At 33.9% G+C, this 24329-nt stretch overlaps 2 protein-coding genes across 4 annotated transcripts in view; one reads left to right on the forward strand and one right to left on the reverse strand.

Moving 5' to 3' along the window:
* LOC128233753 (putative nuclease HARBI1) overlaps positions 1-24329 on the reverse strand; it is a 61159-nt gene that overhangs the window by 14130 nt on the left and 22700 nt on the right. For 2 of the 3 annotated variants that reach the window (XM_052947589.1, XM_052947590.1), the window contains exons 2-3: positions 19950-20255; positions 8847-9188 (exon numbers count right to left, since the gene is read on the reverse strand). In XM_052947589.1, the coding sequence (XP_052803549.1) occupies positions 8847-9188; positions 19950-20255 (648 nt within the window). Of the gene's footprint in view, positions 1-6345; positions 6714-6870; positions 6965-7127; positions 7240-7402; positions 7516-7763; positions 8184-8846; positions 9189-19949; positions 20256-24329 lie in introns of those variants that run through there. The other variant, XM_052947591.1, reaches the window with a different exon arrangement.
* Positions 301-6323, forward strand: LOC128233758 (uncharacterized). The gene is made up of 7 exons (XM_052947602.1): positions 301-720; positions 1455-1519; positions 2255-2416; positions 3274-3333; positions 3528-3593; positions 4053-4094; positions 4286-6323. The coding sequence occupies exons 1-7, from the start codon at positions 551-553 to the stop codon at positions 4474-4476; spliced, it is 756 nt and encodes a 251-aa protein (XP_052803562.1). The 5' UTR covers positions 301-550; the 3' UTR covers positions 4477-6323.

A 24329-nucleotide genomic window follows, 5' to 3' on the forward strand; every position in this document is an offset into this window, starting at 1 on the left:
ATTGTTCGGTCCTGATTTTATTTTTTCTTTGTTTAATTAAATTTTTAATCAATAATCCGAAATCGCAATATAGAAAAAATGATATTTCGACGTAAAAAGTACGGTCCCGATTTTGTATTTCACACCTAGTCAATCTTTATTTCGAACTCGATCATCTCATAGTTTTACAAACCATACTACAATAGCAATCCGGCAACAGCTTGTGGTGATAATGAAGCACAATTAGCACTTGTTACGGAATTACATTGAGCACGCGTATGTTACAGCCATCGAGAACCTGGCCCCAGTATCACGAAAGAACTCAAACTCAATCTCAAACTTAAACTCAAAATTTGACTTGAGATTTTTTTTTGACTCAGTTGAGATCCGACTCAATTTGGTGATCACGAAATATTTTGAGACCGTTCTCAGCCGAGTTTTAAACTCAGTCTCAACTATTATCGATCTGCATTCGCGTAAGCGGTTATATTCCGCTAAATACTCTTCAACTGGAAGATGAACCGCGAGCTTATGTCATCATCGGGGTCGTCTGTGGCCAAAACAACGCAAAATGAACGAGTTGAAGAAGCGCTCGAACAATTGGACCGATTCAGAGCGACACTCCGCTCTGTCAACAATACTGAATCAACATGATTCACTTTTTGGAAAGTTCAAAGGGGCCACTCTCGGAAATAAGGCCAAGGAGGCCAAATGGGATGAGATCGTAATGGAAATAAATTCGTAAGTCAGAAGTGTCATATGATTCATGGTGTTTATTTTCACTTTGTTTCTAAGTTAAACTTTCCCTATTATTGATACGTTTAATATATAAAGCCATTTTGTGGTACCATTGCTTAAAGTTGCACTCTCACAGATTGACCATTTTTACAACTTTTTATTTTTTTGTCTGGGAAAGAGCATATTTATGTGTAAATATCTGCAAACCAATGATATAAGATTGCTGACAAAAATTCAAATCGTAGATTTTTATATTTCCGTTCGAAAATTAATGATTTATGGGTTAAACCGTTACTAACAGTTTAGGAAAAATGCATAAAACATCAATTTTTGAACTTAAATATAATAAATTAATCTGCGATCTAATTTTTGTCAGCAGTCTTATATAACTGCTTTCCATGGATTTTTGCAAAATTGGCTCGTTCGAAAAACAAACAATTAAAAAGTTGTAAAAACCTTCAATCTGTGAGAGTGCAGCTTTAATATTTTCTGATGCTTTTAAAATATTTTATGTTCACAGTATATGCTGTTGTATTCCTTGAAAGTAGTGCAAATTTTAAGATTCAAGAGCAGTATCCCAGGACGATATATAAATTTGTGTCTAATTTCACTACACTCTATTTTGTTACAACTAAAGTGCATGCCTGACATTATTGTGTTAAATGGTCTACATTTGTATAATGTGATTTTCAGTACGTGTTTCATTTTTTGTATATGATGTTGTACTCCTACTTCAGCTGTGGTGGTACACGCAGAACTGTGGAAGAGGTCCGGAAGATGTACCAGAACTCAAAGCAACGGGGTAAATAAAAAAATTAACAGAACAATGTAGCTTTAGGCCATTTTCTATGATAAAATGTTATATGAATTTAGTTCTTGAAAACAGTAAAATTTGTATGCCTAAGATCCTCTATAATGCAGTAAAGTTTATGGATATAATAATAAAGTTGAAAAATAAAGTTTAAAAAAAACAAAACTATATCAGTTCTATTTGTTTTCCATGATAATGAACTTTTCTCAACTGTAAAACTTTCCAGTTTTATAGGTGCAATCGGTGAAGGAATAAATAACCGGTTATGCAGAAATTAGCTTGTTCTATACTGTTGGTCCTGCATGTGAAGCCATATAAATTGGCATCTATGTGGGACATGTTATCCCACAGTTTAAACCCAAACATTTGTAATTGAAAATGGGTTTTGGAATCTCCTTCTAGAAATATTTTGTTGATTTTAGTTTCTTTGTGGGGCTTGGATTCCCATTTTATCACTGCAAGGTGAAATTAATAATTTATTTGCTTTGAATTGTGCATAATTTGCCGGGGATATTTAAATTTAATTGATTGAAAATTTTCATACTTTTTACAGTCATCGAAATCAGACTTTGGGATCAACAAGCCCGAATTATTATACTATTTCTTGGCATCAAATTTTTGAACAAGCCCTGCTTTATAAAATTCAGAATTTGAGTAAGCCCGAAAGACATTTTACCAGTGCAGGGCTTGCGGGCTTGTGCTAATTTCGACCACTGACTTTTTCAGCAAAGGAGAAATTCTTTCGCAGCCAAAAGACTGGGGGTGGACCTGGAGAGCAGTTTTCAGCATGCGATAATTTGCTTCTAGACAAACTAAAGGACACAAATGTTCTGACTGGCATTGCTGGCGGGGTTGAGAGTGGGTCCTACTCATTCATCATTGAGAACGGTATATAACTGTTTTTGTATAAATTAAAAGTTTGACTTATAGGATTAATTAATTTAACATTTACATGACTATATTACTTTGATGTTATGTTAAGTTTGTATACTTAAACAATATCAGAACATGTATTCACACAAATGTTAATAAAGGAACACTATTACACTAAATCATTTTATATATAAGGTAATTATCACAATATTGAGGAATAAGTGATGTATCCAAACCAATGTTCATGTGAAGTATGTTTATCTTGCAAATTGGAAAAAAAAAATCAGTTAAATATTTGCTTTTCTGTTTAAAGCTGCACTCTCATAGTTATATCATTTTTACAACTTTTTATTTTTTTATCTTGGAAGGAGCAAACTTTTTGCATAAATATCTGCAAGCCGATAATATAAAATTGCTGACAAAAAAAATCAGATTGTAGATTTTCATATTTCCGTTCGAAAATATATGTTTAAAGGCTTAATAGTTCTTAACGGTTTAAGAAAAATGCTTAAAACATCAAATTTTGAACTTTAATATGAAAATCTGCAATCTAATTTTTTGTCACCAGTCCTTTATAACTAGTTTCCATGTATTTTGGATAAAATTCGCTAGTTCCAAGACAAAAAATAAAAAAAGATTTCAAAACATTCAATCTGTGAGAGTGCAGAGATTTCAAAACATTCAATCTGTGAGAGTGCAGCTTTAATGTCTTGTTAATAATTGACAATTTTCAGCAATTTGGTATTTTACTAGTGAAATATTGTTCTGGAAATTGACAAAAATTCACTTTTGTGTTCTGTCCATTGTTTTGGGCACAATATTTCACTCATGCATGATACTTGTTATGATTTCTTGTGTCTACTTTGTTGTAGATCATGACAGCTCTCAACCTGGAACTGGTGCATGTGGCAGGATCAATGAAAACATTACATGTAAGTGTTATTCAATTTAAACATGTGTAAATTCAGGTTGGCAAAAGTTATGAAATGATACAAGGAAAGTTCTTGTTCCGGTTTTATCAGTACAAGCAAAATATAGAGGTGTGGTCCAATGTTGTTTCATTATTTTGCTTGAATACATATTTGAAAAAAAGTATATTATCCATAACTTTTGTAATGTTTTTCAGCTGTGGAATGTATACAGACTACAAGTACCTGTGCAAGTGACAGTGCTTTGATGTCTTCGTCAACAGGTATGTGATGTCATTGCTAGGGATTGGTTTCGGCACGACAATGTCAAGAAGCATTGATGGAAAGTAATGAAAATTGGTATGTTAGTAGCTTATAAGTGAAACTATCTTGATATTGCTTTTGATTGTGTTTGGTTCAAGTTCAAGATCACTGTAACTGTAAAATATAGAAAACTGAAAAGCATCTGCCCAATTACTTTAGTCCTCTGCATTTACCTAACTGATACATAAAGTTAATAGGCTATAATTGCTTATATTAAAAACCCTATTTTTTCAGAATGAGTTAAGTGTTTAAACATGCATAATCTAATAATCTGATATTTTAAAGACAATTTTATCTATTAAAGCAATATATGGAAATTACTAGTATTGAGAATAGGATAACAATATGAACACAAATTTAAATGTTCATGTCTATTCCTCAGTTTATTACGTTTATTAGGTTGTTTATTTATTTTTCAGATGAAGTTCCATGTGTATTTGCAGAGAAAATGCAGAGGAAATGTATGTCATTTTGGGCATAGTTTGTATTTAATTATAGGAAGAAAACCACAGTCTAGTTATTTTCATGAGTCTCCTTCACTTCATAATGTGCTAAAACTATATAACTGACTCTATCTATCCTTTTTCCATGGTTCTTTTCATTTATTATGTTTATCAGGCTTTTGAAGGTCATTACTTTGGATCTTTTACAGCTCGAAAACGATCAACTGATGTGGACGAACTGTATGAGCTGGAAAAGAAGAGAGCTAGAGTAGAACTGCAGTTGGCCGAGAACCGAGTAGCCCATGAGAATGAGTTATTTGAACTGAAAAAAGCAATACTTGAAAAAAACCTTGAACAAGTGTTTAGCAATAGTTCTATCATACCATTTAATGAATTGTAAACCCTTTATTTATTCAATTTTCTGTAAAAACAATTGTAAGTCATTGAAACTGTTATAGCTATGTTATAGTCATATAAAATAAATTAAAATCTTAAGTTTTAAGAATGGATGTAGTGGACCGACTGATCGCTCTTAATCATTAAGATTTTTATTCCAGTCATATTACTGACTAAGAATATAACCACGTTATTAGAGACATTTTAAAAGTAAAATGACGCAGGAATTGTGTAGTGGATGAGTCGGTGGCAGTGTTGTCAGCTTTTAGCAACTGCAAAAGATTATTTTTTTAATAAATAGGCATAGAATTAATGATTACCTGTCATCAGTTTTATTGGCTGTAAATGTAGGTTATGTTCTAATTTATCTAATTATAGTATCAATACACTTATTTTTACAACTAAAATTGAAAAGTCTACTGAATTTGTGAATATCAATTATTTAAACAAAATTATTTGCAATATGTCATTAGTTCTTTGTATGTAGTTGTGTTCATATATTCGAGAATTCATCTTGTATTACTTTGCTGAACATGATGTTCAACACAAAATAATGTGAAGAACTTTGTTATCTATAGCATGTGAACAGTGAAATGAAAAGCTATAATAGTGTACACTTTAGAAACAGTTAAACAAGTAGCTAGAATGGTATTTCCATTTAATTCTTTGATACTTTGAGACTTTGCCTTATGCCTTAGTCCTTTCACAAGCAGCAAATACAACTTTAACAGTATCAATGATTATATTCAAGTTTCAGAGATGACTACCTTATCATGCCTATCGAAATATGTGTATGGCTACTGTTGTCGTTTGGATTGTTGGTGGCAAAATTGCAACCATTTTAGATTAAGTTACTTTTTTGTATTGAAGCTATTGAAAACAAGATATGCATTTCTTTGAACAGGATAGTACACCACATCTCCCTCTGTTGTACTGAACATGTGTTGTCAAGCAATGTTATATAAACCATATGTGGAGCAGTTATACATGTCAAGACTGAATGTCAGAATTGATATTTCTTTTTTGTATGCCAGGGAATTATTAAGTTGTAAATGCAGTGTTTTCATGTGAATTCACTTGTACAGATTGTCATTTTTTGTGTAGTCTTGACTGCTCCATTGATATGATTCTGAATTAGAGTTTTATTCTGCAAAGGATATTTGTTCAGATAAGCAATTATTAACTTGAAATTTTGTTAAGAAATGTTACCATGGAGACCAATCACTGTTTTGCCATGACTTAAATTGTGATTGTTAAAGTAAAAGCTGTCTATATTTTAATGTCATATAATCAAAGAGAAAACATCCAAAGTAGTGCTAAGCATCTTCATGCTTGAATTCTGACAGTATTGTGAGATACTGTGGAAATCAATGGCATTGGAGTAAATCAATTAGATTTTATTGTTTATTATTAGTACCTCAAAACTGATATTTTAATGGTTATGGGCTCAAACTATTCATGTATATTGTGCACTTATGTCATGTACATTTTGAGAAACTTGAAGAATTTGATGTTTGTGACAATTGTAAACCCTATTTCCATATTAATTAGTGCATGTTCAATAGCCATACCGAACTGTCACGGTCAAGTATAAGCATATACACCATTAAACAATACACTCCAAAAAATACCGATTCTGATTCGAATTAGTTTGATGTAAAAATATGATATGCTTATATTTGTTCAAAATAATTGAGTTAAACGTAGTTATATTATTGTATCATCGATGTTTTAGTAGTGGTTTTTCTCCTGCTAAATTAAAGTAAATTTGTAAATAATGTTGTTAGACTGTATTTTCCGTCTTTAAACTTTGAAAAATAAATACAAACGCAAGTACAGTTCGAAATGAAACTGGTTCATTGTATATTTACCACTTAGTATCGTATTACTTATACAGCCAGCTTGAAATTACAATCAATTAACGCAGATATACTACTCTTCTACTGATTCAGTACACTTTACGAAAAATATGTCGTGCTGACAAAGTCCCTAAAGGCATTCCCTGCAACATCAACCGGTTGGTTCGGTGCATCTGGGTGATTGTCGGACTCGACCACAAAGCGTCCAAATGAGTCTCCCCGGTTAATCCCGATGTTGTGCAGGATGGCACACGCCATTGTCGTCCTGCAAGCCTTCATCTCGGATGTCCTTATCCCGTACGACATAACTGCAAACCTCCTCTTTAAAACACCAAACGTTTGCTCGATGATGACTCTAGTTTTACACAGTGATCTGTTAAATCTGAAATCATTCAGAATTTGGTTGGTAAGAACGTATTTTTAACATAAATCTTTATATAAAATAACAATTATAATATCTTTGACTAGAAAGCTCCATAATTATGTCATGTCGGAATTACATCATTAAAACTAACACGACTGAACATGACCGGCAATACCTCTCCTGTGTCTGAGTCTGGGGGTTCAGGTATGGCGTCATCAAGTACTTCTTACATGCATAGCCACTATCTCCTAGCAACACTCCATCCATTCCTGCAAAAGTCAGTTCCCTTTCAAAGAGTATGTAGTGCAGTACATTAATTGTTATGCAAAATAAGTACGGGCCGGTGCTTTGCTTGAAGTACAATGGTCATGTTGTACGTCATTTATAATTGAAATAACAAAACGATTTTCATATATAACTTGGCATAAATACCATTCTCCAACTGTGCACATAATCTGCTTTCCCTAAATATACGGCTGTCGTGTACGCTCCCGGGCCACTTGGCTACGACATCCATGATGATGAAACGAGCATCGCATACCATCTGTCACATGAAAAAATATGAAAATTATAAAGTAACTTTTAAAATCAACACCACCAACATACCTGTTTGGACAACCTATATGATGGGGATGAAAACATTTTAATTTGATGATTCATTTATTTCATTCGTTTTTTTATCATATGGTAATGAAAAATTATTAAACCTGAACGTTCACTGAATGGAACCCTTTTCGATTTACGAAATCTGCTTCGTTATGTGTTGGTGCTCTGATGCGGACATGTGTGCAGTCTATGCACCCCAACACGTTCGGGAATCCTGAAAAGTAAGATAGCACAAAATGCAATTAACAGTAAACAAGTATTGCATGTATGTGGTTTTAAATGAACATTAATGCAATGTTATGATTCATCAAGTTATTTAAGGCAAGGGGCGTAACTGTCGAAACTAGCATGCAGCATTAAGAGAGTTGAACTTAACCTTCACTAGGTAACGGCATTTCCGGAAGTTTACATTAATTACATTAGCAACCAATCAAAACGGTAATTAATATAAAAGTTTAATACCCGCAATGCTGTAAAATTCCTTCTTCTTTATTCTTATCTCTGCATCATCAACAGGCATGCTTATAAACCTGTTAATGTGCCTGCATAATGCGTTGGTAACCCTGTCTATGGCACGCCCCACAGATGGACGGGAAATTCCATGAATCTCGGCAATTAATAAATGATGAGCTCCCGTGGCGAAAAATTGAAGAGTTACAAGCACAGAGAGCAGAGGTGGTAGTGGCAAGCTTCGTCTTGTTACAGCATCAAGTTCATTAAAAACAACACCCACTATCATTACGATTGTTTCAGGATAAAATCGGTATCTCTCCCGAACTTCCACTCTTGATAATCTCTCCAACGGGTTGGCCCTGTCTTTAAACACTCTTGGAACCCGCTGTTGACCATACATAGCGATTCTCTGCAGACGCTGGAATCTATCTACATAGTTGTCGGCCATTTTTGAGTTTGAGACAAAAAATGAGAGTGCTACAAGGCTGTCTCAAATGTTAAGCTTGATTTTTTGAGTTTGAGATTGAGTTTGATATTGAGTTTTTTTGTGAACACTGAAATGAGTTTCGACTTAAAATGAGTCCTGTTTTGAGTTCATTCTTTGAGATTGAGTCAGAGATTTGTCTTAAGTTCTTTCGTGATACTGGGGCCTGGATATGATTTGAAAATAACTCATCAAATTCGATCGCCACATTTCCCACGCATTTCTATTTGTTTGAATCGTTTTCTGCGTGTTCAATTTTTAAAATACATTTGGACGAATATAACAAGTCATCCGGAATTATTTTCTTAGTTAAACTCAAACAATCATCTCGGCTATGAAACATATAATCACACATTTCATATGCAATAAATACATTCCGAAGAAAGCACTTACTTCATCTTCAACTAAACCTTTAGAAACAACATGTTTTGTCTAATCAAAACTGTAAATATCCAAAATAGTCAGCGGCGTCAATCATAGGCTAAAATTGTATTATTTTTATAAGAACAAATCAAAAGAAACCGAATGACCAGAAAATAAATAACAAGACTGTGAACGACATTGACTGGAAAGGTTCATTAATAGAAATATAAAAGTATGCCACTTACATCTTACATTGAGTTGAATCATCCTACTGGTTTTGTTTTCGTAGTTCACATTGCTGGCCGTGCAATAGCTCGACAATTTGTTGTGGGATCTGTTAACTTTTAGAGTCAAACTGCTTATAACCGTTAATGTGCGGTCAGGTTCTTCCTTAATTCGTTCACTTATATTATATGAAGTAGACAAGCTATTATCGGTCTGAGAAAGGATTTTGTTATCCACAAACCATGTGATGTTGGCTGCAGGAATACCATACAAAGCTTGGCAGACTAGAAACGCCGTGTTGCCTTCATCTACAATCAATCTGTCAGGAGTATCTTCCTGTATTTTTGCATACTCGACAGGTACTGAAAAAGTAATATTGTTTAATTTGCATTCAATACTTATAGATAATCTGAACATTTTCTAATACAAAATATACAAATAACATAGTGTACAACACTTACATACTCAAAGGTATAAAGATTTAAATAATCTTAAGACATCAATATGGTAGCGGTGTGCATAATTTCAGTACATAATTCTATTGCAATGGCATTTTTTCACCTGATATTTCAACCAAACAATATTTGTGTTAGTCAATATTACACAACATGGCAGTATCACGAGAATTTCCGAATAGTCTCGATCCTGTTCGGGATGTTGCGGCAACGATCACGTGCTATTAGTAATTTGGTCAGAGCTCATATAAAAAGGACGCTAGTGTTGGAATGAAAACTCACAGACACAACTGTTGTCACAAACGAGAAGAACATGAAACAGAATGCAGTGACATCTGCACATCTGTGTATTTGGCTATCTATTAACAAGACAGTTCTCTCAATGGTAAAACTACTATGAAATCAGACTGAAATTGAATGTTAAACAACACCTTGAAAGTGAAGGTATAATTTTACTTACAGGTTAACATTCATTCTAGTAAATTGTTTTAATGTTCTATAACGAAACAAAAGCTTTAGTGGACAGTGGCTACATAAAAAGGGTAACTCATGAATAATATTGTTTTAAATACTTCCTATACTATGTGTTTAAGCAATAGTTATTTCAACAATGCAAATTCAGGGTTTACAAAATCCGAACACAACTGAAGGATTAACTGTAATAAGAATGTTTAAAAAAAGGCGCTATATTTAAAACAGCAACAAAAGAATCAATAGAGATATTTTTGACAAATTTTCTGTCTTATACTAGTGAATAAACACAGTATTACGCCATTTCAACTGACACCATTTTAATTATGTTGTATTTATAGTCAGGGTAACACAATATCCGATATCCATTTCATTATTAAGAAAAAAGGAAAATATTAATTCGGATTTTTCGATTGGTTTATCTAGAAGTTTGGTGATATTTGTTTATAAATAATACACCAGTCAATATACTTTTATAAGTTATATGTAGAATATCAATTGACAGAGGAAGGTGATCCGCGTATATACCGTATTTTCGTCAAAACGAAAAAACGATAAACGGTATAGATAAAAATTTTCCCTTCTTTTGAAGTTTACGTTATAATTAAAAACAAGGATGAGGAAAAAGCTTATAATTGTTTGTTTTCTATTCAGTCATCAGAAAAACGATCTGTATGTTCCTTTTCCGTTTTTTTTTACCTTTCTATTGAAAAAAGGTACATACACGGGTGGTATAAAAATATTCGATTAAAAAGTTGGCATAATTAGTAACCACTTACTATTTATAATGTATTTCAAGATGACTTCCATTGTTGAAAAGTGGTTGAAAATGAAAATATACTACTTGATGACATTGAACAAGGGCTTCCCTGCTGTTTGTTTTTTTCAATTAAAAGGCCGGCATTACCTAACATTTTTTTAAAGCCGTGCGTATTATCTTTCGATGCATTTTAAATATTATGCTATAACAATAGGTTTACAAAGTGATGAGCTTGCCTGTTCAACCTGAAAAAACATGTACGATTTAAATTAATGCCGACTTTTCTCATTCGCTGTCTCATTCCTTAAAGTCACTGATGAACTCGTTTTAAATAAACTCGTTTGTATTGGTTTTTGTTTTGTACCAGCTTACTCTTATCACACTAAGATTATGTTATTTGGATAGAAACTAATAGTTAAACATTAATGATCTTTGATGAGAAATAAACATGATTTGTATAATGCCGTCAGAGTGTTAATGCATTTTCCAAGTGAAGAAGTAGCAACCAACATTATATTTAAGGTGGCAGTGCATGCGTATCCGTAAAGAATCCTTTTATAACCAAGTTATTAATTTACACCTGTGTGTAATATATTCATGAATGGCTAATGACCGAAAATTATTGCATGGTATTTCAGTGAGTTACGAGAACTAGTATCAATGGCAAGATGAACAATTAAAAAACAAAACAGCATCTGGTGGTGTTCAAACATAGAACCTCCTGAGCTACAGCTTTTTTGCAATTGATCCCGTCCAGAGACTGTATTATATAACTTTGACTTATATCAATAGAAAAAGAACATAACTATCTCTACCATCTCGACCTATGCCAGAATATGTCTTATTCTCCCAGTAATGAAAATGTATTATGAATTTCGTGTAATGTTCTTTCAATAATGATATGATGAAAGATATGTACATAAAGGTAGTGTTTAACTGTTTCCTATTAAACTGACAACATGTTGCAAAATTGAATGAAATAAAATGAAAAAAATCAATCAAGAAGTAAAATCATTTTAAGAGAATTTTATATACCCTTCAGTATTATGAATAAACAAATGAGTTTCAATGGTTAATAAGTTATGTTCGTAAGTCCTATTGTAAATGTATACTTTTGACTGTTTTAGGTGTTGTTTTATTCAAGAAGTTTATGTTTCTTTGATATAAACCTGTTTTAAAATACAACTTGCACGGAATACATCGCATAACTTGCAATGTGTTTCTTAACTCTATCTGTGCAAGTTATTGATCATTTCATTATTGAAAAACGAGTACTTCTGTTATGAAATGTCTATTTCATACTTGAAAGTCCTCGGTAATACTGTACCGTGAAATATTTATATAAAGCGGCTTAGCAGTATCATACCAGAACAAGCACAATTTCATATAAACGAAATATTTAAACTTAAAAAATATCAATTCAATGATGTGTTCAAACTTTACAATCGATGGAGCTTTACAGCACATGCATGACCGGAATCTATGTAGACTATTGACAGACAGTCAATGCTCAATATGAAAGGTGTATATCGTGAACGGTTGATAGTAAACTAGTTTATTGTATTTCTTAATAGACAATAAGTAAATTTTTGATAGCTGAGTGATATTTCATTGTTATTTACAATAACGATTTTTGGAGCACCTTTTTGCATTTATAGGAACACTTGTTACTTTATTAAAAAAATAATGCATGGGCATTCCGGGTATACATAAGATATGCAATAAAAACAAAAGTATAATGCAGTGCTGAATTATGACAAACAGCGAGTAAACGATCAAGAAATGGCTGCCACGCAACAGTAGAAATAAACTCCGCCAACATATGAAGAAGTTATAAATGAACAAGCAAACAATAAGCCATTATTATATAAATTACGAGTGTCATTAGCATATCACAGCTTTTATGTGGACTAAGATAGATTGCAAGGCAAAACACTTACGAGGTTGCACCAGGCTAATGATTGCTAGTGGAATAAATCCATCCCACGTATGGTTTGGCTTTAACAACAAATTTGGGTTTTCTAAGAAGGTCACAGCAGCAGACAAAGTGGAAAGGTTCCTTAAGGCGATCATTAGGCAAAGGAAGTAAGCAAAGCCAACAAACATAGATTTTATATTTGAAGCAAGATCTAGTTGCCATACAATTGAACATCAGTGAGTCATCATAATTTCCCCAATCCTGATATTGTATGATAGAGTCGTGGTGTTGCATGCGAGTTGCGTCCCTTGTAAAATGGCGGCAGTATTTTTTACCTGTGTAAATATTTGATAAATATTAAGTATTTCGACAATGGGAGTGGATTTAATGACCTACCGTGTTAGAATCGGTTCATTCTTTATGCCAGGGAAATTTAAATGTCGGATTTTTGGAATAAAAGTGAATGTGGACAATGCAAAGTTAACTCTTAGAATAGTGATATTAGCGTGTGCTTTACTCGTGACGACGTGCGGCGATGTGGAGCGAAATCCCGGCCCTGGATCAGAGCAATTGTTGGAGAACCCCACCCCTAAGAGAACCACCCGACAACAGAAGCTTTCTTTTGCCCAGGTTGCTAATTCACCCCCCATGAATCAGGATCAGGGTGCCAGGCCCAAAACACAGCGCGCGGGTGCTCGGAAGGATAGTGTAAGTGTCAGTAATGACAATAGTAATGCTGAGGTATTAGCCTACTTGAGAGACTTCAAAAAGGACATCAGAGATGATTTTTTGTCTTTAAATACCAAAATTGATGACATTCATACTACAGTTGCGGACTTGAAAATCGAAAATGATCAATTAAAATCAGAAAATGCATCCCTATGGAAAGAGATTGATTTTCTCAAATCCAAGACAGACAATTGTGAAGCTCAAATGAAGCGCAACAACTTAAAATTCAATGGTATACAAGGTAAAATCAATGAACCATGGAATGTAACAGAAAATAAGGTGCGCTCATTCATCAAAAATGACTTAAATTTGCCACATCTCGAAAATGTTGACATAGAGCGGGCACATCGTATGAAATCGAATGCTAGTGCCGATAAATGCACTATCATTGTTAAATTTACAAAGTTCAAGGATAGAGATGAAATTCTGAATAAAGCAAAGCGTTTTTTACGTAACACGTCATATATCGTTCACGAGGATTTTACTGAAAGGACAAGAGCCATCCGCAGAGAATTAGGCAAACGGTTAATATCCGAGCGTGAACAAGGCAATTATGCCTCAATGAACTATGACAAGTTGGTAATCGAGGACACTATTTACGGTTACAATGATCGAGATCAATCTATTTATGAAATTGGACCAGCACGCGGTAAGCCGGGAACCAAATGGCGCCAAAGACGAGCACGTGATCGCGAGGAGCGGGACGACAATAGACAAGCTCAACGGGATGAAATTCCATTGGACGATGATGACACTCCGACTGAAACCGAAGACACTCCGAGGATCGACTAGGGAAGCGGCCGAGGCATGAATACATGTGACCTTGTTTATAAACTTGATATTGCCACGTGGAATGTAGCTGGTCTACGTAAATACTACAATGATCAAGAGATTAAACGTTATATGCAACAGTTTGATATATTCGGCGTAGTGGAAACTTGGGGTGATAACGAAAGCGAATTTGATTCATTTTTATCATCATATAAACATTTCGGATATATTAGAAAGAAACCTGTAAATGCAATTAGAAATAGCGGCGGTGTAAGTGTTTTTGTAAAATGTGAATTTATTCAATCAGGATTTATAAGCCGCATATGTCAAGATTATGTAAATTGTGTTGTACTTTACATTAAGTCATCTTTGTATGATTTTGCACATGATATTATACTTTATGTAGCATATGTATCCCCAGAAGGTTCCACTATATACCAAGATGACAGTAACGGCATTTTTCTGATAGAGAATAATATTTCAATGATTAAGAATACATATAACAATTGTCTCATATATATGGCTGGTGATTTTAATGCTCGAACCAAAAATCTTTTAGATTATATACCAAATGACAATCTAAATTATGTATATAATGCAGAGGTAGATTATAACTCGGATAACTTTAGTATGCATAGACACAATAAGGATTCTGAACGATACAATGCCTTTGGTAAAGCATTAACTGAATTATGTTGCACTTTGGATGTACATATTATAAATGGTAGACTACATAATGATATAGAGGGGAATATCACATGTTGTGCTAATGGGGGTCGAAGTGTAGTAGATTATCATATAGCTTCATCAGAGTTGTTTCATTACATAAGCTACTTTAATGTTGATGATATAGATAGCTCTGATCACTTTCCTATTGTAACTCAACTCTCTATTCCTAGGCAGAGCAATAACGGTACTAATGATATACAAGGGGACCGCGAACCTAATATACAAACGTTTGATAGTTTTAAATGGAGTGAACGCATGGCAGATAAGTTTCTATCTAATTTATGTTCTATGATTGATTTACACAGTCGTTCAATTTCAGATTTAGTCGAAATTAATATAGATAGTGCTATTTCTATGCTACTGGATATTTATAAACGAGCGGCGGGTGTAATGCAGTGTAAGAAAAGGATATCGCTAAATAAGTCTGATCAACCAAAATGGTGGGACCGAACTTGCATCCAGTTGAAACATACTAAAACAGTTTTATTGCGCCATTTTAGGCATACTAATGATGATTTTGATTTTAATATGTATAAAGAAGCACGGTCATCCTTTAAGAACGTATGTAGAAAGAAACAATTAGAATATCAAAAGCATGCACGTCAGATGTTAATAGATAACAGTAGAAACCCAAAGTTATTTTGGTCAACATTAAAGCGATGTACATATAAACAGCCTGAGGCAGTGAGCTCAATTAAGCCTAATGAGTGGGTTGAATATTTTAAATCTTTACTTTTTAAAGACAATCAAGTGTTGGCTGGCTTGGATATTTCTAATACGGCTGAACATACCGGAATTGAAAATATATTAAACGCACCTATCACAAATGAGGAAATCGAGAAAAGTATAAGGAAATTAAAAGCTGGAAAGGCACATGGTATTGATGGCATAGGCGCTGAATTCTATAAAAATACCATTACATTGATAACGCCTATATTGAATATAATATTTAATAAAATCCTTTCATCGGGTGAATTTCCGGACAGTTGGAGTACTAGTCTAATTACACCTATCTATAAGTCTGGTGCTAAAAATGACCCAGCCAACTATCGTGGTATTTCTTTAATTAATGTTATATATAAGATATTTTCAAGTATTGTTACAGAAAGAATCACAGAATGGTCAGAGCAATACAATGTTTTAGATGAATCGCAAGCTGGTTTTAGGGAAGGTTATTCTGTTGTTGATAATTTGTTTACATTACAATGCCTAATACAAAAATATTTGTCAAAACCAGGCGGCAGATTTTACGTGTTGTATGTTGATTTTCAAAAGGCCTTTGATTCCTTGGGTCATTACAAACTTTTTACTAATATGATAAACAAAGGAATAAAAGGTAAACTCATAAACGTAATACTGTCGATATATTCTAAACTCAAAGCTCATATAAAATTAGATAATTCTGGTGGTCTTTTTGATGACGTCATAACAAATGATGACGTAAATACAAAAAAAGTTTATGCTACTGAGGGTTTTAAGTGTAATATTGGGACAAGGCAGGGAGATTTATATTCTCCAATTTTATTTAATCTTTTTATCAATGATCTATGTCAATATCTTAAAGATAGTTGTAACCAGGGTGTTTTTATCACGGACAATATTCCTGATATACACTGTATGCAGATGATGTGGCAAATTGTGCTGATACTGCCATAAACCTTCAACGACAATTAAACGCTATCTCCAACTTTTGTAATGAATATGAGATGCAGATTAATCTGAAAAAAACTGAAATTATTGTATTTAGAAACGGAGGCCCATTACGCCAGTATGAAAATTGGACACTTAATGGTAACATCGTCAGAATTACATCGATGTACAAATATATGGGTTTATTGTTTACTCCAACATTATCTTGGTCTGCAGCGAAATCCAAATTAGCAGCTCAGGCAAGGAAAGCCATTTTTTTCAATTAAAAACTATCAGTTGTCATTTGGTACGTTTAATCATAATGAATTTTTTAAACTTTTTGATACAATGGTCTCCCCGATACTGACATTTGGCTCAGAAATTTGGGGATTCAAGGAATGTAATGAGATTGAAAAAGTACAGCTTTTCTTTTGTAAATATTTTCTCGGAGTTAAGAGTTCTGTAAATAATTGTGTGGCTTTAGGTGAATGTGGTAGATTACCAATGTTCACTATTTATGTCTCGAAATGTGTAAAATATTGGTGCAAAGTATTACAAATGCCTGAAAATAGATTCCCTAGAAATTCATATATTATGATAAAAAATCTGGATAGTTTAGGTAGGCGTACTTGGGCAACTGATATAAAAGAAATATTGTTTACATATGGCTTTGGGTATGCTTGGATTGCCCAGGATGTGGGAGATATAAATATATTTATGTGTCATTTTAAAATAAGAATTGCTGATTGTTGTAGACAAACATGGCTTGGTGATGTAAATAATTCCTCACGTTGTGATACTTATAAATGCTTTAAGTCTTTATTGAATGTTGAAAGATACCTTAATATCAGTTTACCGTTTCCTGTACGAAAATCATTGGCAAGATTTAGAACATCTAGTCATAAACTTCATATTGAAATTGGTCGATTTTTTTGTATTGATAGAAATGATCGCTTTTGTACTTATTGTTTATTGGATAAAGACATACTTGTTATTGAAGATGAATATCATGTGTTTTTTAAGTGTTCAAGATTTAATGACATCCGGGAAAATTATTTGTTCTCTTGGTATCGTGGAAATACTGACATTTTTCATTTCTATAATATGATGGCATCGGAAAATGTTACCCATATTAAATCCATTGCTCTTTACATTCATAAACTCATGTTAGCTATAGATAACACTTAACTTGTTAACCAAGAGACACAACTCTTATTTAGTTACATATATGCATTTTGTTATATTTGATTTGCATTGTAACATGTATTATGGGCTGGAGGCCTTTCATTGAATAAACTTTCGTTCGTTCGTTAAAAAATGTATTCATTGTTTTAATTGAGTAAAAAGCAGCCTGGCGGCGAATTTAATCCAATTGGTTTACAAACATAACATAAAGGCTTCGTAAAGTTAAGACGTAGCTTAAAAACGTCAACTTACGCATCATTTACGTTATGGAAGCTTTGTTATATACACATTGGAAGGGGTTATATTTGAAAAGATATACTGACAGGCAGAAGTAGAAATATTGGCATTATCTCAATAAGACATAGCAAATTTCCAGGTTCCAGAAGGAAGACCCATGGGGTTAGGTCTGTATTTGTCCATTCGTCAGAGTCAAAAATAAGATCCTTTATTAAACTAAATATTAAATATGACCGTTAAGAAAATGAGATGAAGATTGAGGTAGAAAACTTAAAGCTGAACTTTTCTCCTTAAGTAAACATCTTTACTTTATGTTCTAGTGAAACCTAGATGAAAAAGGTAAAATTAACATAGTATTAATTCATTCCAGACTTGAACCTGAGAGTATCACCATGAGTGTTTTGTAATTGGTTGTATGGGTTATTATTTATATACCTGGAGAGGGGAAACACTTTAATTGGAGAAAATAACATTTCCGTAAAACAGAAGAGACTTTTATGACGATGCGAGATGATTTGTAATATTTGTAAATGGTTTGGCTCCATATGCTGAATGCATTTCAAATCAAAGCTTAGACTCGAGCCTAAATGCTCAGGACGAAGTAAGATTTTTCTAGGAACAAATCAGACTGGTCGTTTATGACGACACATGTTCATATTAACTTAATCGTTTACTGCCGTTTGCAAATTTCACGGAACATCACACATGGAAAATACAGGGAAAACTTAAAATTATGACTGAAACTTAAATGCGAAAACATTTACTTAGTATATAACTTAAAATATTCCAAGTGAACGACTTATTGGTCCTAGTGTGTGGGTTTAAATCTTTTCATGTAAATGTAGATTCGAAGTCACGTATTAACTTCATGTTTCTGTTTCCGCAAGGACAATAAGTGGAGTCGTATTGTTCTAGTATCTAGTGATAACACATTGTTAGAGGGAATTCTACAGAGGAGCCGCCGATCGAGTTCCGACTGCGTGTCAATGAAAACACAGGTGACCGTGATGCGCAAGTTGAACATTTATCCCACAACGTTTGATATGGCGATCCTGTCCATGTTTATAAATGTTTAACATTGTTTACAAGGTTGTGTATGCGTGCGGCATAAGAGGCGATTGTCTAGGTAAAAGGTCCGGAGTACAATGAATGTTCACTTACAGAGGGCCATAGCTCTGTTAAAACGGTTAACACATTTAAAAACGTTTGGTGTATTACCATGGGTGTGCATACATCATTTAAGTCATTATGATGTTAGACATATTATGTTATGCTTCTGTATTTAAATTTACACTTTTTCCTGTTAGTTTTTAGAAAACGTTAAAATCGAAAAGCAGCTCCCGACGACATTACACGCTTTGAGACTATAAGTTGTTAATTATCGAACGCCACCACAGTGCAAAGGTTAGTAAAACACAAGCACAATAATGATCTGTATCTTAAAAGACCAATAACTGTTATTTACATTGGTAAAAGCTGTCAGACGTAATGGACCTCAGCAAACAAATCTGTTTGAACATGACAGACAAAGGCCGAATTAAGGTTTATAATGACTAAAAATAAATTAACATTACTTATGTGAAAAACTACAGAAACAAGCTCAGTAGCCAACAGTTTAAACATAAACTACCTGTTACATACTATATATGTGCAAGTTCTTATGATTTTATTAATGAAATGTTAATACGTCTATTATTTTACTTCAAGGTTATACTGAAAGGTCCTGGGTAGCTCTGCGCTGTATAAAACTATAGATTTTTTATTTATTTTTATTTTAATATATAAATATTGCGGTTTGGATGCATGTTACTCTAGTGAACATTCAAACACGTTTATTCAGGTATGAGTGATATTGGCAAATTGCCAATCGAGGGAGACATCTTGATTACAAACATAACCTTATGTTTTGAGATGGTTTCGCCATAAGATACAAATTTACTATAACCCCTATCTGCAAGATTCCCTTTGGATTGGCATCTTAGCATTTATTTGGTGGATGGGCGCAATATTGTTTTATTTTTGTTTAAATTGTTTTAAAATGTTATAAATAACATTTTTGTGTCCAATTTACTTAAATGTAACAAAATTTGTCATATACAAATAAAAATATTTTAGGTTTATTTATGTGTTTATGTACATATTTTGTAGAATATATTACGTCTGGCTATATAACTTTATTATATTATACAGAATATACAATTTTAAAATAAGATGTTTCATTTGAAAACTAAACACATACCTGTTATGTTGATTCTAATGAAAGCTTTGATTTCTGTTCCAAAAACCCTGTACTCGAGAACATCTCCGTGATTCTTTCGATTCAATCGTTTGCTAACGCACAAAACTAATATGTCACTGACACAGTCACAATGGGATAGTATAGAGGTAACATATATCTCGACATCACAGTTATTTTCCCCGCCATTCGTGATCACTGCTTGACTTTGTATCAGAATTACATATGACGGTGCTTTGTCTATTGTGCAATTGATAGTCAACATTGAATACTCTTGCAATGTGTTCTTATCAACCTCCAATTTCATACCTGAAAGATAAAACTAAACAATATAGTTGGTTGTTAACTTATTTCCCTGAAAAAAAGAACAAACTGGAAGTTTTGAAAAATGTTGGTCGCCTTTTAGTTTTAAATTTTATTAAAAAAAAGACCACATCATGCAAAATAACAGATCATGTGATTTTCACATAGCTTGGAAACTAAAATATGGTCCGCCCATCAGTCATATGACATTGTTTGAAATTAATAGTATGACATTTTAATTAAATACTAAGAGTTTTACTAGGGAAAATCCCATTATATATAAATTAATATACATTTGTTCCAGAAATCCCCCAAACTACATTACCATAAACAATATCAAATGTCCGAAATTGTTGACAAAATCTCTTACAATGTACACATTCAGACAGGTGAAAGACTTATCTACATGAAAAACATAACTTATAGCAAAATAATGATAGTTCCTGCTAAATTTCGTCACCCCTAATACACGTTTAATAATAACTGACATGAAACTTGTTCGCATGCATGTAGAAAGCAGCTTGAAATATCGTCCGTACCATTGCGAATTCGATGAATAATACGCGTATTTTTCCGAATTATTTGACGTTGTTCACTTGATTATCTGATACGTTCGTATAATCAAAATATCAATAAATATTCTATAACTCAGGTAGTATAATGAGCATTTAATAAAAGTGGTCTGACGCGTTGAAATACCTTATTTGTATGTTTATATTGTAATCGTCAACGCTTTTATATACGAGAACCTACTTCTTTACATATATGCTTATACCAATTCGAGAGTATGTTATTTGTATGTCAATGATATGGTATAAGGTCATTTTTTGCACCTGACATACATTTGGAAGTAGAAGTCTTTTTCTATGCGGAAGTACATGGTATTTTGACAAACTTCAGGTCAGAATAAACAAAAGCGATGTGAATTTAAAGTGGTACTCGTACTTAAAATCAATACATAACCAACTATAACAAACATTAATTTTGTGTGATAAACCTTCAACTACTTACTATAGAATAATTAATTACTGAAAACAAGATTATAAATACGCACAAATATTGAATGACTGGTTGGTCCCCAAAGATTTACAGCGATCAACTATCGTCTTATAAAATATAAATGCCGTAGTTTTCCACTTTTTATTCAAATTGAATAAGGTATCTTAAATTAGAACCATTGTTTTCGATATATATTCATCTTTTCGTTAAATAAAGGAAATTATATACATTGTGGTACTGCTGGGAATAAGAGTGTATCTTGTATTTTCTAAATGCAAAAATCCCTTTGTTCGAGTACATAGCAAACACTCATACGTACTAAGGATATGACACATCAAATAAACATACCTTCTGAGAATAGAAGAACACAACGAGAAGGCAGTGGGGTGTTAGGTTTCGAGAAACAGGCTGTGTGAGGGTGTAACAACAAGGACTACTTTAGGGGAAAAGGACGACTGGTCCCTGGCATAAACGTATATTTGAAATAAAGATGGCTTTTACCTGACATAAACGTACGTTGGAAATAAGAAAGACTGGAACCAGGCATTAACGTACACTGGGAATAAGAAGACTGGTAGCTGGCATAAACGTGCAATAAATTAAAACGGACTGGTCCCTGTCCTTAATGTCCGTTAAGAACAGGATTGACAGGTACCTGATATGAACGAATATTGGGAATAAGAAGGCCTTATCCTCGACATAAACTTATACCTGGAAGGTCAGGTACCTGTGATAAACGTATATTGAAGATTAAAAGGACTAGAATCGGGTAAATTTCACATGGGATGATAAGGATTGGAACCAGGCAAAACTATACGTGTTGGACGCGCTTTGCTGAAAACAGGCAAAAACGTACATTTGGGATGAGCAGGACCGGCACAAGGCTTAAATGTATATCCGGGTGACTGGTAACTGGCATACACGTACATTGGAAAGGGGTAGGACAGGTACCTGGCATAAACATACATGGATAATAAGGAAGAATTTAACTTGGCATGAACGAACAATCGGAAGTTGAAGGACCGGTACCTGGCATTAACGTTCATGCGGCAGGATGAAGACCGAAACCTTGCATGAACGTGCATTGGGAAGGTGGGGGATGGAAACTCTGCCTAACCTTAATTCAAAATAAGGAGGACCCGTACTTGGCCTTAACTTCAGCGAGAATGAGAAAAACCGATACTAGGCATTAACTTACTTTGGGAATGAGGAGGACAGGTACCGGGCATAGATGTATAAATGGAATGTGGATAACTAATCCTGGCATAAAATGAGGATGATCACTACATGTCATAAAGATGCTTTGGGAATTGAACGGACGGTACCTGGCGTAAACGTTTATTCGGCCTGAGGAAGACTGGTACCTAACAAAACACCTCAATTGAAAACGAAGAGGACTGGTACCTAGCATAAATGTATATATGGAAAGTGAATAACTAATACCTGGCATCAACGTACATTTGGGAATGAAGAGGGCTTGTACCTGGCATTAAGCGTAAGGATGGTGGACGACCGGTAGCTGGCATAAACGTACAATTGAGAATAAGAATGAATAACACCTAGCATACACGTGCATTTGGAATGATGAGGACTGGAACCAGGCATAGACGTAAATTGTAAATGAAGAGAGAACTGGAATCTGGCATAAACATACATGGGGAATGAGAAAGACTGCTAATTGGCATAAACGTACATTCTGAAGGAGGAAAACGTGTACCTGGCATTGACGTACATAGGAACAGGTACCAGAAAGTTAGTGCAAACGTACAATAGGGACTAATGTTGACAAGTGCCTGGCGTAAACGTATATTAAGAAGGACTGGTACTTGACATGAACGTTATTGGAAATGAGGCGGTGAGGTACCTGGTATAAATGTATTTTGAAAATGATGAGTTCTTGTAGCTGACATAAGCGTATATTGGAGATTGGTTGGCTGGTACCTGGCACACACATATTTTTGGAATGGTGAGGACTGGTACTTTGCATAACGCGTATATATGAATGATGAGGACTGGTACCTGGCATTTCGTATATTTGGAATAAGGAGGACAGGTACCTGGCATGAACGTTATAGGAAATGATGGGGTCAGATACCTGGTATGAATGTATTTTGGAAATGATGAGGACTTGTAGCTGGCATAAACGTATATTGGAGATGAGGTTGGACAGAACCAGGCAAACACATATTTTGGGAATGATGAGGACTAGTACTTTGCATAAAACGTATATTTGGAATGAGAAGGACAGGTACCTGGCAAACGTATATTGGGAATGAGGGGGTCAGGTTCCTGGTATGAATGCATTTTGGAAATGATGAGGACTTAAAGCTGGCATAAGCGTATATTAGAGATGAGGTAGGGCGGTGCCTGGCATAAGAGTATTTTGGGAATGAGGAGGACTGGTACCTGGCAAATCGTATATTGGAATTGCGGACGACTGCTACCCGGCAAAAATGTACATTTGAATCAGGAGGTCAGATACCTGGCATAAAGTATTTTACGAATGAAGAGGACTGATACCTGACATACACGAATATTGGGAATGAGGGAGACCGGTACCTGGCATACACGTATATTGGGAATGAAGAGGTCAGTTACCTTGTATAAACGTTCATTAAAATAAGGAGAACTGGTTCCTTGCATAAAGGTAAATTTGGAAAAAGGAAGAGGGCTAGCTGGTCTGAACATACATTGGGAATGATGAGGACCGGCACATTGTATAATCGAACAATTTGCAGGAGAAAGACTGGAACTAGGCATTTAAACAGCCAAAACGAGTTAAGTTAATCAAATACGCAAAGAGCTTGTCACATGGCTATAAACGAATAATAATAAGGTTTTTCCAATATGTCAATGCATATTTTCAAAGATTTATTATGTACCTTTATCACAATAAAACAATATTTCATATATTCATCTGATTTATTTTGTAATTTTTCAACAAAGATGGTTTAAAACCCTTAAAATGGCTGTCACAAACTAAGGGTGATATATTTTAAACGTATCTAATACATAGTTTAAAGTAATATTCAATTAAAAATCTTACATCTATTTATACATAAAACTTAATTGTAAAATTTA

This window comes from Mya arenaria, chromosome 5 (genome assembly GCF_026914265.1).
Source record: "Mya arenaria isolate MELC-2E11 chromosome 5, ASM2691426v1".
In the NCBI taxonomy this organism is placed as follows: domain Eukaryota; kingdom Metazoa; phylum Mollusca; class Bivalvia; order Myida; family Myidae; genus Mya; species Mya arenaria.

What these genes read in the sequence shown, in the direction of transcription:
- LOC128233758 (XM_052947602.1), top strand. Translation starts at nt 551, where the DNA reads ATGAACGAGTTGAAGAAGCGCTCGAACAATTGGACCGATTCAGAGCGA. An exon ending in CTCATTCATCATTGAGAACG is followed by an intron (nt 2,417 to 3,273) that starts GTATATAACTGT and finishes ACTTTGTTGTAG; the next exon opens with ATCATGACAGCTCTCAACCT. An exon ending in GATCAATGAAAACATTACAT is followed by an intron (nt 3,334 to 3,527) that starts GTAAGTGTTATT and finishes AATGTTTTTCAG; the next exon opens with CTGTGGAATGTATACAGACT.